Source organism: Maylandia zebra, linkage group LG4 (genome assembly GCF_041146795.1).
Source record: "Maylandia zebra isolate NMK-2024a linkage group LG4, Mzebra_GT3a, whole genome shotgun sequence".
Classification (NCBI taxonomy): domain Eukaryota; kingdom Metazoa; phylum Chordata; class Actinopteri; order Cichliformes; family Cichlidae; genus Maylandia; species Maylandia zebra.
Window position 1 is genome coordinate 17176366 of NC_135170.1, and position 15389 is coordinate 17191754.

At 39.9% G+C, this 15389-nt stretch overlaps 1 protein-coding gene across 1 annotated transcript; it reads left to right on the forward strand.

Moving 5' to 3' along the window:
- Window positions 1–3894: 3894 nt before the first annotated feature.
- On the forward strand, window positions 3895–11033 carry kcnj12b (potassium inwardly rectifying channel subfamily J member 12b). Its single transcript, XM_004573715.4, has 2 exons — window positions 3895–4445; window positions 8583–11033. Exon 2 carries the CDS (start codon window positions 8679–8681, stop codon window positions 9960–9962), a length of 1284 nt encoding a protein of 427 aa, XP_004573772.1. The 5' UTR covers window positions 3895–4445; window positions 8583–8678; the 3' UTR covers window positions 9963–11033.
- Window positions 11034–15389: the final 4356 nt, after the last annotated feature.

Below are 15389 nucleotides of genomic sequence, written 5' to 3' on the forward strand. Positions count from 1 at the left end.
TGTTTAGAAATCATTCTTCATGGCAATAAAACCATTACCATGTACTTTTTAAAATGATCCTCTCTTCAAATAACTATGTAAAATGTATTCAAATTGCTACATCAGAGTAATAGTGACTGGAAAACATAAAGTTTCCTCACTGTATTTGTGTGTGTGTGTTTTCATGTGCACCTGCAGGGTTTGTTCTTAGTCCTGCCCCACAAACTCACCAGGCCCTCATGACTGATCAGCAACTGGTGAAGAAACACCAGTACACAGGTGCACCTGCTCGAGCTGTAAAAATAAGTGGCCCATTTAGCCATGCAAAGATCAATTACCGCAACTGGCTCGGAGACCTGCACAGTCCGCTTCTCCAGTGATACACTTCAGTGCTGCTGACGGGACCACGGCTTTGATTATTTGTGCGACGGGAGCCCAAGTTTGTGTTCTCAAATCGGCACAGAGCTGCGCAAACTTCATTCCCACTTTGATTTGAACCACACTGTTATAAAATCAGGTCTAGAGGCGTGTGACCTACATGCAACTTAACTCAAACTCGTCAGCGTTTCCATGACAATGGATAAATCCTTCGTTGTTCACCTGAGCATACCAGCCTTGGGACCAGGGGTGGTGATGCGGCTGATGGGTGTTTGTGCTGTAAGGAAAATATACCAAGAACAAACTAAACAAGTTTGGTTCATGAGATCTGTTTGTGATTTGACAGACCAGACCATGGTTTATTTATTTATTTATTTATTTATTTATTTTATATCTAATGACTGATGGAAATAATGTGATTTAAAAAAATCCACACTCTTTCATTATTCACTTGTATAGGGCAGAATAAGGGAAACAAAGATTTAATTAGGCTTTTGACTGAGTACAGTAAAGAGTGACCTGGATTCAACCTCCAGTGTGGAGCTATCATTGCCTCTATGTGTTACTGGAACTGAGAGTGCTTTATTATTATGTTCATTATGCAGGTCTGAAGCATATTCACTAACTGGAACAGGGAGGTTGGAGAACAGCTACTTTCATGTATCTTGTGTATGTTCAGCTTTTTGTTTCTGTCAGTTGGGTGAACAACGCCTCTCTTCCCCACTCACGAACAGTTTGTGTTGGCTGCCAACAGATATTTTGTACTGCATCTCATCCTTCATGTTTGCTCTCTCTCTTCCTTGATCACTGCTGCATGAAACAAGCTTGTCTTGGAGCTTTGCAAAGTTTACACCCTAACTACTCTGACTTCGTTTCTCCCTGCTGTTTTTAACAAGGAGCACATTACAAGCTACCACCAGTACAGCAGTATAGAGTATTGCTGGGTTATTACTGCATAATAGCAGTAATAGTTTTGTTTAACGGAGCTTGAGTAAAAACCGTGTGCCCTTATCCACACAGGGATAACCACAACATGGTGAAACACCTGAAATGAAAGTGTAGTGTGCTGATCAGCATTGAGCTGAGAATCTTAAAGGTGATCAAACACTTGTATGTTTATCAGTGCAGTCGAGCCTGGCCCACTTTATCCTGCTGCAGAGAAGGGCTCTTTAAATAACTCGCTGGGTATGAAGTATAGGCCGGGCACTGGACACACTTTGTCCTGATAGCACACTCCACATCCCCTAACTGAACCCATAACCTATTTACAGGTCTGACATCATAGTAAGACTTCATAGTGTACATGTACAGTAATAATTATGAGCACTTAGAGAGCTAAGATCTGTAGTGCTTGTGTTTGTCTGTAGTCTGGCCAATTCTTCATGAATGTTGTTTTTTTGTGTGCATTATCTTGTATGCGAGCCAGTGAATCACATGCAAGATGCTTGCACCCAAAACAGATCCAGTGGGACTAACACTCACAAAGGTCAAATATTATTTCCTATTATATTTAGAAAACTGATACCGAAGCCATCTCGCCTTAGCTTCCTTGCAGGCCATCATAGTGGCTCGTTGCACGTAAACCTTCCACCGATCCCTCTGCTCTGTGACGTTCTCCAGTGAACCTGGGTTAGGCTAGCACTGGAAAGATAATCCTGTTTTTGTCTTGTTTGAGAATTGCAAAGTGCTGGACAGCTACACACAGCTTGTAGATAACCCATGTTCAGTCCAACCATGCAATTTTTAACACAAACACACGTAAATTGTGTTTAAATACATTACAATCACAATATTTGTAAAAAAAAATTTATACATGTACAAGCACACGTTTACCCCTGTGTTGCATCATCTTCCCTTTCAGTAGCACTCTGCAAATTTTATAGAACTTGGAGGAGCAGCTGCTGCAGTTTTGAAAGCCAAATGTTTTGCAGTTCTTGCATGTTATAAGATTTCAGCTGCCCAGCAGAGATGGGCTTCCTTTGCTCTGTTTTCTTTCATAATCTCTAAATGTTTTCACTTGCTCACATCTGTGGACTAGAGGCAGACTGCTGAGCCACACTTTGTAATATGTGAAAATTCCAGTTTAGCAAATAAGTGAGGCCTTACCTGAAAAGATACCCTCTGGAAGACAGCATATGTTGCTCTAAGATTTGCATATATTCAGTAATTAGACGTTCACATAGGTGCAGGCTATCACTGCCTTGGGCACTAATGCACCGCTCATAACATGCTGGCTTTTAACCTGTAACCTCCACAGACTCTCCTCCTACAGAGGACGCAGCGACCAGAATTACCAGAATTTCAGATTTTCATTAGTCAGACCATAAGAGGTCATCCAGTCATGAAGGTCAGTGCTGCTTTTCAGGTTTCTCTGATTCTTTTAATGGCTCAGAAAATGAAACCCCCAATTTCCAGAAGTTGATTTTGTTTTTTAAAGCCATCCAAATCATCTAAACCATTTGTCAGTCTGAACATCAGATATTCTTTTTTTGAACTATAAATATACCTTAAATGATTTGAAGCCCAGTCTATTTTTATTTAGAACTTAGACAGTCAATTGAATTTTTTCTAGATATGTTTATGCAAGCATGGTTGTGCTGTGGTTAGCAGTGCTGCTGGTTAGCAGTCCTGGCTTTGCTGGTTCAAACCCAGTCTGTGTGGCATCTACGTGATCTCCCGGTGTCTGCGTGGGTTCACTCCAGTTACTCCAGTTTTCTCCCACAATCACAACACCAGTCGTGTGAAGGCATTTTATACTATAAGATAATAACCTTGCAAACTCACGTGACTCATCATATGACCATCATTTCAAAATGCTGCTTTGTCTAATCATGGTTACACACCTTTAAAAACATTGATATTCCTGTTGGGATTAGCGGTTTGAGTTCAGTTGCTAAGTAATGAATGAATCACCCAAACACACTGAATTCAAATGGTAACTATTGTAAGAAATTCGCAACATAGTCTCATTTCAACTTCGTAGGCATGCTGATACCATCCATAGGTATAACTGCTTTAAGCTTCAAGTGCAACCTTTAACAACTTCTCAGTGGCCTTGCAATGTACAAGACGCTGACAGACGTCCTCATTCACTCAGGCACGCACACAAAATTCAGAAACTGCCTACATGGTCTCTTCAAAGTCCAGCATATTCAACAAGAGCTGCTCTGCTTTCTCACTGAGTAAAAATGGAGACTACCCACTCGGTGATCTGCTAGATTCTAGTTAGAAAATAGGGTATACATATGAAGTATAATCTATATTTGGAAATAAGAAGTTTACTCATGCAGAAGCAGTGTGGTGTGTTCTTTAGGCGATTCTGCCAAAGTATAATCAAATACATTGTCATAAAAAAACACAACCCAAAGAAACCAGTGTGTCCCCCATCGCTCTGTGGTACACAACAGCCCTGAATAAGCCAGTCGGTTCTTTCAACGCCACTGATGATCACCTGACTGTCAACACTTTGTAGGGGAAGCGCATGTAGTCTCCAAATGCCAAGTATCTACAGTGACACTGTGGAAGGGAGGGGGAGGATTGGAGCTGAGCAGTGAGCAATAGTTCACTAGATGTGGGATACAGAGTGGGATCTGCAGCAGAACGAGATCAGATAGCAGATATACTCAGAAAGTGTGAGACACGTGGAAGAAGAGAGACTGTCGACTCTCCCAAGACTCTAAAATAAGCTGTGAAGAATTGACTTTTTTGATTGGACTGGACTCAACAGGCCACGTGACCACTACATTCATTTGATTTGGGATGACTGCCATCAAGGTGCCGTTCGGTTTTTGAAGATCACAATTACAACTTCCCTGCTTCACGAAAACCATTTTGTTATTTCTGGTCTGTTCCCAATCAACTGGATATCAATCCGGGGGTGACCCTGGAGTATTTTAGAGCACGAGTGATTGCTCTCCTCATTCAGTGGAGAAAGAGATGAAGACACTCTGTGGCTATTTACTTTTCTACCTCAGGAGGATAGAAGAAGAGAAGAACTGAAGGAAGCCAATCATGAAGCAGCTTGGCTAAAAAGCTTGGAGATTTGGAAGAAAAGGAAAGTTGGAAATCAGCGTTTTCTTGCGAATAAGGTAAGCCGCTTGCCTCTTGCTGCTGTTTTCGGTGAAAACAGTTTCTGCTGTGATAAATGCCAGCAGATAAAAAGACTCATCGCTGCTCCTGAGTTAAGATCACAGCCCAGCAGGCAGAGTGTGGCTCCTGAGAGAGCCAAGGAGCAGTCGCACAAATAATTAGATATTAATATCCCTTGGACACTCAACATCCTGCTTCCTAGCAACTAGACCTTCGAGAAACACTCACTCACAGGGGAAATATGGTCAGATTTGTTATTATAAGTGTCATCCTTGATCCTGAACTTTAAGCTCTAACAAATACATCCCTTCTTGACTTCTGTGTGGTCTGTTATATGTACTGGGTATTAATGTCTAACTACCCATGGTGTGGTCAGCTTCTATTTTTAACTTTTGTTTTTTAATGCATCTTTTATACCCTTATCCTATTTATCACCTGACAAGCCTCCTGTAATGTTCTCAGACATACCAAAGAGAGTCCAAACAACATAAAGCATGATAAAAATATCTGAAAGTAAGCAGGACACAGCTTGTGGAAACCTGTAGTTGAGGTGTTTTCCACTGAATCTCTTCTGTTTCCAGGGCAGTGATGTGACTGCCTCCTATTTAAGGGCTCTTTGAATTCAGATTATTTAAGGTACAACAGACCAGAATGCAGCCACATCATTCAATTCAGTGGAAACCAAAAAATAAATAAAATTAGTAATAATAATAATAATAATAATAATAATAATAATAATAATAATAATAATAATATTTCCTAGATGTTTCTAGAAGTCTCTCTACTCAACAATTTGGGCATTTACGTGGGCAGTTATTTTAAAGCAATACCTTAAAATAACTTTACCTTCAGTAGTCACCAGGACATTGGAAAAGCACAATCAAAAATTCATAATCATCATTTAAATTTGATGAAAACTGCTTCACAAGTTAGCTGACTCTGACAGCAAAAAGAGATTTAAAAACATATTTTACCTCCGTGGAATTTATATTCCTAACATCATCTTTTACGTCACATAAGTTTGCATTCAGGGTTTCTCTGATCATGGCTCACACAACACAGTAACACATTTTTGTATATTAACGTGAAAAACGAAACAATCACCAAGTCAGCAAGATGATGTTAGCATTTAGCTCCAAGCCCTGCCTTGCATAGCCGAGTCTTGAGTTTAATAAAATTGTGCCGGTGGTATAGTCTTAAAATTACATCATGATATGGCAAGAATATTTACAATAACAATATTTCTGACAATAGAAAAACATGGTGGTTGCAGCCTTCTTTTCCAATGAGCTACTTTCAATAGATTTAGGCAGCAGCAGTAGCATTATATAGTGTACTAGTAGTAAAACATCATAAATCAAATGCAAGCATAAAAGTAGCCTAGGTGGTGTTTCCCCATGAAATTTAAAGTAAAGGTGTAAAATAACTGTTTAACACTTTGTCGCACAAGAATGAAAAACATTTTCTACCTGGGATGTTTAATCTTGGGTCGAGGTTTTTGACCAGCTGCCTAAACTCCTGCTGTTCCATTGTGTCACCGTTTGCTCTTCCTGTCACATGGAAAGCAGCTAGCATTGCTAGGTTGAGTTGTTTGTTTACATTTGGGTCGCACTAGAATCTCGTCCTTCACAACCTGGTTGCACTCTACAGCACATTTTTTAGCATTGAGTGGTGAAACGAGTTTGTTATTTCCATCTTGACTAAAAACAATGTTCTTTTTCTGCTTACTTTACAAAGCACAGACACGTCCGGGCTTGTTGCATTGTTGTTCACACTGGGGAGTGTAAACTGATGACACAGCTATAACAATAATGTCGCAATGTAACATTTTAATATCACATAAAACCTTACACCAGTCTTATGGCAAACAATTCGATGTGACACAGACCTAATCACAGGTGCAGCTACGCTTTAGCCACATGTAAAAGAAGCGCAGAGGCTTTTACCTTTTCAGTGTGCTCTCAAAACATGCATTTTAATAGGTGTTTTTTAATACACATATATATTTTTGTGTTTTTTAGCCTTTATAGGACAGTAGGCATAAGATAAGAAAACTAAAACAAAGAAAATGTGGTTAACAGCGTCGGAGCAAATTCAAACCCAGGCCTCAACATTAGCTTTACTGTATATGAGTTACCTGTTCAAACCAGTAACCTATTTCAGATACCTCAGAACTTGAAGTTAAAACTCAGGAGTGACGTCACTCATGAGTTAGCACCTTCCAGAAAAAGTGAGGGCAAACAGGATTTGTTTTGGTTTTTAGCTAAGCCATTCAGTTATCACTAGCAATACAGTATAATACTTATTTTGTGCACACATTCATGAATAAAGCCTGATCAGTGCTCTGTGTATGGCTTATTTAGTGAGTGAAAAATACACAACAGTAGCAGAAGAGATGCTACTGGTTACGTTCAGTGCCGCCATCTTGGCTTGCTAATTCGGGGTATGTTGGTCTGTTCCGACTCTCCGAGTGGGAAATCCGAGTTGAGGAGGTGTTCCATAAAAAAATTACATCTGGAAACTCAGAATTTCCGACTTCTAAATAATTAAGGAACCTACACCATGTTGGCCATTATTAAAAACAAGATGTCAGCTGCAGATTTGGCCAGAGCGTGCGCGCCCTGTTTCAAAACAACAGAGAATCTTTTTTTAAAAATCTACCAGTCTGCAAATTTTCATGCTCTCTTCAGATTTTTTTTAACTAATCAAACAAAACTTTGCACAAATGTTGTCAAACATACAGCGATGATTCATATCTATATATTTTTTTCTATTATAATCTATTCCACTATAAATCCTTACTTTGTATATATTATGTTCATTTTATCATCCCCCTGTGAATGCTGTGTTGTGTTCTCCATTTCCGTTTGGTTCAAGTGTCCAGCTAAACGTACACCGCCCGAACATAAATTAACAGTCACCAAAATTTTTGTCCACAGCAGAATTTTGTTTAAGTCAGCACCAAATATGAAATGAAAACTCTCTACGGTTATTACATTTTGGGTAAAACATTTCAAAAAATGAGGTGTGGGTAGATCATTCCAACACATTTACTCATTTTGTTGAAAAGAAACTTTTATATGCACCTTTGCATGCATATTGCGCAACTGAAGGTGTAATACAGTTAAGAAAATAAGAGAGCAAAGATTATTTTTAACACTGAATCACAGTAAGTTGAAGGGTTTTTCGTTGGTTGGGAAGGAGGTGCAATGTCATACAAAAGCTTTGTAAAACTTTGCTTTGAAAATCTACTTTCTGCATGCTGTAAAACATTATTACTTAGTCCAACACACATGTGAAAAAAGGGTTTACTCCACATAAAGTGCACCTTTTTCAGAAAGAAAAATCCCATTAAGTGCCTGAAGTGATGCCATTGATTTCTGCCATCAAACCATTTCTATCTCCATGGCACCCGCTGTTCTGCCCCATCTTTTTCAGCCCATATTACTTTTCAGTTCAGCCTCACAAGGGAATCACACAGCCTCATCACTGTACTCCAGTGACTCTAATAGTTTTGCCAGCTGGAAGAAACAGAAGACACGTCACATAAAATGGCAGGGCATTGGATTAGCTGGCTATTTCTGTACCTTGTTGAACAGTGAAACATTCATTGTATATGCCGCAGAATTTCTGACAGAAGAGGTGGAATGAAAGCAAAGCAGAGTTGTTGTTTTTTTAATTGGATACCATTAAAAATCTTTTATCTATTAAATGTCTGTTTTATTTTACTTCAGCAACATATAAGCAACTTTAAAAAAACCCTGAAGATGATAATTTTAGCTACGTGGAGAGCTGAACCGAAATCAGCAGTGACACATTTATAAGTGTAGACGTGCTTTGGTGGAGAAAGAAATGTAATATCTGTAATGTGGATGGCAGAAGACATCAAAATGAATAGAGAAAAATTAATGCAATCATGCCAAAGGTACTTCAGGAAGGGGAAATTGAAGTAGAAAAGAGCATCATTTTCACTGGGCTTGACTAATGAATCTGATACACAATGCTGATAACCATGTGACCTTCTGAAGCTGTATGATTATCTCAGTTCTTTGCTTAAATGAAGGAAAATACAATTCTCTTTGTTTCCCTATTATTTGATGTTGTGTATTAATATTCTGCCTGTGTTTCCTTTACAGCGACCTTCACAGTGCTGGGCACTTCCCCTGAGCCTGGTCAGTTTTGTATGAGCCAGGCTGATAGCGTGAAGCCCTGTGGCTGTGCACCACTGAGGCATGAGTGTGGGAAGAGCCCACCACCACCACCACAGCTTCTTGTCCTGTGACGAAGAAGGCTTTAGACTGAGCACTATGCCTGCTGTGGGCAGTTTTGGCAATGGAAAGATCCACACACGACGCAAACAGCACAGCCGGTTTGTCGGCAAGACCGGCCAATGCAACATCCATTTCACAAACATGGATGAGAAGTCACAGCGGTACATATCTGACATTTTCACTACTTGCGTGGACATCCGCTGGCGATACATGTTCCTGCTGTTCAGCTTGGTGTTTGTGGTGTCCTGGTTAATGTTTGGCTTTGCATTCTGGGTCATTGGCCTGCTCCATGGTGACATGGACAATCAAGGAAGGGACGAGAGTTTTGTTCCTTGTGTCATGAACGTTCACACCTTTGTGGCAGCCTTCCTGTTCTCCGTTGAGACCCAAACAACCATTGGGTACGGAGCTCGCTTTGTCACAGAGGAATGCCCAGCAGCTGTCTTCATGGTGGTCTTTCAGTCTATTATGGGGTGCATCATTGATGCCTTTATGATTGGCGCCATCATGGCAAAGATGGCAAGGCCCAAAAAGCGTGCAGAGACGCTACTTTTCAGCCACAATGCAGTAATCGCTATGCGCGATGGGAAGCTGTGCCTCATGTTCAGAGTTGCAAACCTAAGGAAGAGCCACATCGTGGAAGCTCACGTGAGAGCCCAGCTGGTGAAGCCCCGCTACACAGAGGAAGGCGAGTACATCCCCCTGGATCAGATCGACATGAACGTCGGATACGACAAAGGCACGGACCGCCTGTTTCTGGTTGCCCCGCTCACCGTCATACACGAAATTGATGAAGAAAGTCCACTCTTTGGCATCAGCAAACAAGATCTCGAAGCAGCCGACTTTGAGATAGTAATTATACTTGAAGGGCTGGTGGAGGCCACAGCCATGACGACGCAAGCACGCAGCTCATACCTGCCCTCGGAGATCTTGTGGGGTCACCGCTTTGAGCCCGTCATTTTCGAGGAGAAGAACCAGTACAGGATAGATTACGCCTACTTTCACAAAACATTTGAAGTACCATCCACCCCTAGGTGCAGCGCCAAAGACATGGAGGAGAGAAAATTCCCAACATCTGCCGCCAACTCTTTCTGCTATGAGAATGAGCTGGCCTTCATCAGCAGGGATGAGGAGGACGAGGGAGACATGGAGAAAGAGCAGGACAGAGAGTGTCCATCTGAGTTAGTGAATGAGTCGTCATTTACCGAACACGAAACGCCCTCTCGTAGAGAATCTGAGATTTAACCTTTGATGCTTGTTTTGAACATCGCCACATGAAGTGACCTATGACTGTCATCCTGCTGATATGAGGACACCGCTGAGGCAGGTGGAGGACCAGCAGTACAGAGTAGTGAAGCTCGTCCGTGGACGTTTCAGGCTCTCCAGAGATGATCACTGAGTTTTATGGAAAAACAGCTGTCATGTTACAATTGCAGTTCCTAGTAATAAAATGCATGACAATAGCATAGTTTTGTATAAATATTTTGAGAAATGTTTCCCAGTCATGGCGGGACTATCTGTAGGTTCCTCAAATTTGCAGCGAGGTGTGCAGTGAACTTGACTGAACTTGAAGTTATTGTTTAGGAAACTAAACCTGGAGAATACTTCTCCGAGCTCAACTGATAAAAACTAAAGTGCAAATCAAAAGTGGATGAGAGACAGATTTTCATTCTAAGCAAACGTAACACTTCTTTGAATGACAACAACATTAAATGCTCTTCATTAAACACCGTTAGCGACTGACTTGGCTGGTTGGCACAAATGCAGTTATGAGCACAAGAAAAGGTAGAGTTATACATATTTCTATCACAAAGGGGAAACAAATGATGTCACATCATTTGTAAGTTTTGTATATAGCAGGGAAAACTATTCATCTCTGTTTATTTCAGCCAGTGACAAATGTTGGATCTTAAATTTACATTTGAATTACTTGCATTTACTAGAAACTCAGTGGCATTACGAGTACGAGTGAGACAAAATATGGATAAGGCAATATCTTGTATAGCTCTCCTGTACAGCTTGTTACATTGCTGGAAATTATGATAATCTTGGAGCTCCAAACTGTTTCCCCTGCTAGTTTGATTTACCCGGGACACCAAGTCATGACACTTCATAGTGTGTATTAAATTAAATTTATTGCAAGAAGCTTACACAGAGAAAGTGGTGCTAGACAGCAGGGGAACGAGTGGGATAATTAATTGAATTTAGAAATGTTTATAAAATCAATTATTCTTGTTATGTACTATATATTACAATATTGACACATAGAAACAAACTAACACCACATTACAGTGAATAAACACATGATTCCTTTTCCCTTTTTGGTTGTTTTCCTTTCTGCGCAGAACTGTTTTACTATGTATTAAGTATTCCAAGTATGCTGTAACCTGATATCACTTGTTTTCATTGCTAATATACCATTGAAGAACTAGTTTGCTCACTTCTGCTGGTAACTATTACTATCATTGTCAAACTTTCCACTGCTACTGCACACATTATGCAGTTTACTCTCATAATAGAAGCTCCAAACAAAGGCTCCTTAATTAGAGACAGTTCCCGATAAACAGGATCAGCTTTTCCAGGTTGGGACTATCGGTTTTGTCTGGCTAATGATTTTAACTGCTCTGCCTAGCTGCTTAATCAAGGTATTGTTAGTTTCGCGATCTGACTGAAAAGGCTGTGTCCAGCTGACTTTGTGAAGTCTTTAAAACAAGAAAAGGGTTCTTAAATATAGAAATTCTTGTGATTATCATGATACAAAGACTAAGGCTAAAAGCCTCAAGCCCAAAACGTGCACTCTCACAAGTTGCAGAACCAGTGCATAAAACCTTCTAATAAAGAAAGTGCATTGATCTTGTACATAAATAGGTATTTGTAACACTCAAATTCTAGGTCTGAGCAAAAGCCATCTATGAGAAAAAAGATCACTTCAGGGAATTAGTAGACAAACACTTAAATCAGAATGAAACAATCCCAGCTACAGTATTTTGTGCTTAAAAGTTGGGGGGTGGGAGGGACAGAGTCCAACTTGCAAAATGGATACAAAACACAGTCCTGAATGCTTGAAAATAAGGCAACTGGACTCCTCTAAGCTCCTGAGAACATTTTGCCTATCACCCAAGAGGCTTCTTCAGTTTTAAAACAAGTGGTGGAGAATCTCAGGTATCTAACCCCTAGTATGGCTGTGCCCTTGGGAGTGGTCCTGTGGGAAGTATTAATCACGTGACAAGAGCCAAGGTGTGAAAAAAGGCATGAAACTTCATCTCCCACTCTCATGTGAGCTGTCTTGATAAATGCTCAAAGATGAATCAGTTCAAATTTTCACTTGGCATCTCATAACTCATCCAAGTGAATTCTCATTTCTTACCTGACTGCAGATTTCTCAGACTTTATAAACAAATAATTTTCATAATAACCAAATGTAGCTCCATTGTCATGACCACTGATCACTGGCCATAAGTGTAAATTTAAAGAGAGTTGATTGTTGAGAGGACAAACATCTTCACAAACCTTAAAAAATCCAGTTGCCTTCTTTTTAAGCATTCAAGATCATGGCCTGGATTACTGACACACAGTTCAAAGCCAGCTGGATTCAGCAGTTATCCTGCTAGATCAACGACCACCCCATCCTCAGCAAGCCAGAGAAAAAGAAAAAAATATGCAGCATTGTTTGCTCTGTGGAGTATAAGTAGACTAGAGTGGAAGCACAATCAAATATACCTGCTTTCAATTAACCCAACAAAAGCACAGTCGTTGCCTCGTAGCAATTGTAAAAACACACAGACCCACAAATCCACTCCAAAATCAGCGCCGATGCCCCACAACAACTGTGGAGGTAGATTATAGTGCAGAACAGCCCATGTCCCCTATCACAGATTTCACTCCTCCATATAACTATGATAAGAAAAAGTAGAAGTTCTTTTGTTGAGGAAACGTGGCATAGCTTATAAACTACGATCAAGACAGAGATTATATTTTTATTAGTGGGCCTTTTGTATCCTCCACAGATTAAAAATGCAGAGAAAAGGCTTTTACAATCAGTATTACAGTAAATGTTGCAACTATAGCTTGGCTGGTGATGAAACTAGACCATGGAAAATGAACCACAGATATGCTAACATGCTAACATTAGCTTACAATGGATTTGATCTGAGCACGTCCTTTATTATCTTCTGCTAAACCAGGGACTGCACAAAAAAGATCATTTCTTTGGATGTTTGAACCCTGTAATAATGTAAAGTAAGCATGTTTGCTAGGTTTACCTAGATAACTTCACCTGGTGTTACTACCAAGGTCAGCAATGTTTCAGACATGCTTTGCTCACTTACAGCCCCTGAGCTACGATTGTACATTTCGCAGTTTGAGTCAGAACTTAGAAAACTCTCATTGGAAATAAATCTGTCCGTTCTTCTCAGAGGCAACAGACTATGAAAATAAAAATAAAACCGCCCACTCTTCTCCTTATAAATGTTATCCTGCAAATCAAAATGTCAACTTGAGCTGTGTGGATGTGAAAAAATATATTTAGAAATAAGCAAAGACTAATAAGATCTAACGACTCACTGGTTAAACAAAACAAAACAAAACAAAACTTGAAAGTTAATTCTGGATGGACCCCATTGGCAACAGAAGAGTCTAATTAAAGTCATCTGAAATGAAGCACTGTGCCATATGTGACCCATGGGACACAGAGTGGGCTAATACTGTGGCACATCTGAGCCCTTTATGAGGACAAATCCAAAAGGGGATGCCTGACACAACAACTATGTTTATATAAAGTCTGTTGATTCATAGAGTCTCAGATCAGAGGGGATTTTCAGAAGATATGTCATATTTTTTTCTGCAAAACAGGTATTTAGAGTAAAATCAGAACATTTTAATATTCACAATCAGTGCAAGCTAATCAAATCTTGTGCAAGATACCTTGAACTGTTTATTCATTGAGATGAATGAATGTGAAAAAAAGCTAAGCAAAGCAAAGTGACCCTGAGCGTCCCAGTTTTACTCTGACCTGCTCATCTGGTGGAAGACTACATGCAGGGCTAAAAAAAAGACATGATAACAGCCACTGAACAGATGCACTTTATTAATTTTTGTTCTGCTATTTAATCTATTTTTAACAGTCTGATGCTTTTCCTGAGGAGGAAATACTGTCTTAATCTTCCTTTTCATCTTAATAAGAATAATAGGTCAGACTGTGTTTTATCTCAGGAGAGACAAATTAGTTTCCCCTCCATATTCATCAAACCAAAAACTCCATGTGGGTTAACTTAGGCGTCTAACTCCCATTTCAGCACATTCCAACACATTTGTATATCTCTATATATTGCTGACTCGCGCTGAAACTATCAGAATAGGTTTGCTCTAGAAAACGAATGTTGGTTCAAATGCACCAAGAGTTTGATCAAAGAGTTTTTCCATGTAAAACAGCAAAAAGTTTAATATATCTGTCAGTGTATTGTAAATACATTTTTTGCTTCTGATCTGTCAGGCTGAATGCTCATAATTATAGACAGAGAGATATATACACTCACTAGCCAGCTGTCCAGCTCTCTTAATCAAATGTCTCATCAGCCAATCACATTGCAGCCACTGGGGAAGAAAAGAACATAGCACGGTTGTTGATGTTGGTATGAGTCTTTCAGAAACTGCTCATCTACTGAGATCTTCCCACACAACAGAAGAAAATATTCAATGAGCTCCCTGAAAAAACGCTCTATTGATGGTAGAGGTCAGAAGAGAATGGCCAGACCGCTTCAAGGAAAGCATCATATAATCATTTGTTACACCCAAAGTATGCAGAAGAGCATCTCCAAATGCAAAACACGTGAAATCTTATAGCAGATGGGCTAAAGCAGCACAACGCCAGACTAGGTGCCGCTCCTGTCAGCTAAGAACAGGAAACCGAGGCTACAGATTGCACAGACTCACCACAATTAGACAGTGGAAGATTGGAAAAAGGTTATCTGGTCTTGTAATGTCAGAATCTGGCATGAACAGCATGAAAGCATGGATCCATCCTGCCTTGTTTGAACCATTCAATCAGGTGTTGATGGTCTAATGTTTCGGGTGATCTTCTGGTGGCAGGTGAACACACTGTTTACCTAATAAAATGGGGGGTGAGTGTAAGTTGGCACACGGTTTTATAAAAGTAAGGGATTGGAATTTTTAGTGTCTTGAGAAATAAATAAACTGGAAATACTCTTTTTGCCTAAAGGATTGAAATGACATCTAATGAACTGAACATCTCTGACCTCATTTTGCTCTTTTCCACTAAATGCATTTGAAGCCACACTTTTTTTGTTTCCTTGCAGAGTTTCGTTTGTTGTGTGAGACAACACCTTAAAAGTGGGAGATGCACTAAAAAAAAGAAGAAAAAAGAAAGACTCCTCCTCTCATTACCACAATAAAATTGTCTGATAAAGCCAAGCTTTCCTTCTTTTTTGCCCTTTGTGGTAGTCAGACACTAACGACATGAATAATCCTACAATAAGCATCTGATGAGTGCGTATGGTGTAGCATGACTGAGGAAAGTAAGTGAGCCGTTTGATAAGCAGAAAGGAATGGACTTTGATTTATGGCTGTGATTTGGTTTGAGGGTATCTGGTTGGGGTCAGAGGTTTCTTCTTTCGCTCTTATGCAACCAATCAGTCACGTCTTTGCATACACACA

Excerpts from the sequence above, each read along its gene's own strand:
- kcnj12b (XM_004573715.4), top strand. The coding sequence starts at position 8,679 with ATGAGTGTGGGAAGAGCCCACCACCACCACCACAGCTTCTTGTCCTGT.